Here is a 1,693-nt window from a genome sequence, read left to right on the forward strand (position 1 = left end):
GTCTCTAAAGCATAGCCCCAAAAGGACTTCGGAAGATCTATCTGAATCATCATCGACCGAACCATATCTAATAGTGTTCAGTTCCTCCGTTCAGACATGCCGTCCATTTTGGCATTCCAGGAGGAGTTAATTGTGATACAATACCACAATCAACCAGATAGTCAGTGAACTCTTGGCTCAAATACTCGCCACCATGATCAGATCGAAGTGTTTTGATCGTCTTGCCAAGCTGGTTCTGTACTTCGTTTCTAAATACCTTGAACATTTCAAGTGTTTCAGACTTATGTCTCATCAAATAGACATAACTGTATCGACTGAAATCATTAGTGAACGTAATACAGATAACCTGCTCTAGCTGGACAGCTCATTGGTCTGCATACATCACTATGTATGAAAGCCAATAACTCTGTCGCTCTCTGTCCGTTCCCCTTGAAAGGATGCTTTGTCATCTTGTCCGTCAAACAAGACTCGCAAGACTCAAGTGACTCGAAGTCAAATGAGTCCAGAAGACCTTTATGATGAAGCTTCTGAATGCGTTTCTCGTTTATATGGCCTAAACGACAACGCCAGAGGAAAGTTTGGTTTAAGTAGTTTGGCTTAAACCGTTTAGCACTCACATTATAGATGGATGATATCGAGTTCGAAGCTGATCATTCAAGACGTATAAATCATTCACAAGATAATCATTATTATAGTAAACATTATCTCGATAAATCATCAAACTGGAGTTTCCAATCACAAATCGAAAATCATCCAAATCCAGACATGAAATAGAAATAATGTTTCTCCTAATAGCAGTAACATAGTAACAATTACTTAATTCTAAAACAAGTTCAGAAGGAAGATGCAAATCGTAAACGCCAACACACAATGCAATAACTCTTGCTCCATTTCCGACGTGTAGATTCGCTTCTCCCTTCACCAGCATCCTACTTCTTCTTAGTCCCTGCACATTTCCATAAATGTGTGAGGAACTGCCGATATCCAATACCCACGAAGATGTAGTACAGATGTTAGCTTCTATAACATGAATACCTGAGGCAGAACTTCATCAAGCTTCTTTCTTCAGATCCTCCAAGTAAAGGTGACAATTACGCTTCCAATGCCCAGACACTCAACAGTAATGACAGTCACCCTTATCAGGCTTAGTTTACGCACAGAAGCAACTTTTTTCTTTTTCGCCACCTTCTTTTTCGCTTTACCCCGCCGCTTCTTGCTAGAGTTTTCCCAACAGCAAGCACAGTCTTAAGGACCACTATATCCTGCTCAGCCGATTTCAATATCCCATGCAGCTCAGCTAAGCTCTTAGTCATCACGTGCATATGGTACAACATCACGAATTGATTATAGTCCTCATGTAATGACATCAGGATCAGGTCCACGACCAAATCATCATCGAGCTTCATTCCCATGCGCTCAAGTTCCTCAATATGAGCTCTCATGTTGAGGACGTGGGTTTTGACAGAGCTGCCTCTCGGCATCTCCGTCTTTACTAAAGCATTTAGTGTCTTGTACTTTTCAATATGCGCTAGCTCCTGAAACATGGTCTTGAGCTGTTCGATCATATCAAACACGCTCTTTCTCTTAAACTGCCTCTACAGATTCGGTGCCACGCTCCCCAACATGAGACAAGAAATCTCGTTGTCGTCAGTCTGTTGCTTCAACCAAGCATCCTTGACGGCCCTTTTGCATT

At 41.6% G+C, this 1,693-nt stretch overlaps 1 protein-coding gene across 1 annotated transcript in view; it reads right to left on the minus strand.

Moving 5' to 3' along the window:
* Positions 1-1,412, minus strand: part of LOC104807100 — a 7,223-nt gene extending 5,811 nt beyond the window's left edge. Inside the window, exon 1 of the mRNA XM_010532212.2 lies at positions 1,203-1,412. Coding sequence (XP_010530514.2) covers positions 1,203-1,412 — 210 coding nt within the window. The remainder of the gene's footprint in view (positions 1-1,202) is intronic.
* Positions 1,413-1,693: the final 281 nt, after the last annotated feature.

The sequence above is a fragment of the Tarenaya hassleriana genome, unplaced genomic scaffold, assembly GCF_000463585.1.
Source record: "Tarenaya hassleriana unplaced genomic scaffold, ASM46358v1 Cleome125, whole genome shotgun sequence".
Lineage (NCBI taxonomy): Eukaryota > Viridiplantae > Streptophyta > Magnoliopsida > Brassicales > Cleomaceae > Tarenaya > Tarenaya hassleriana.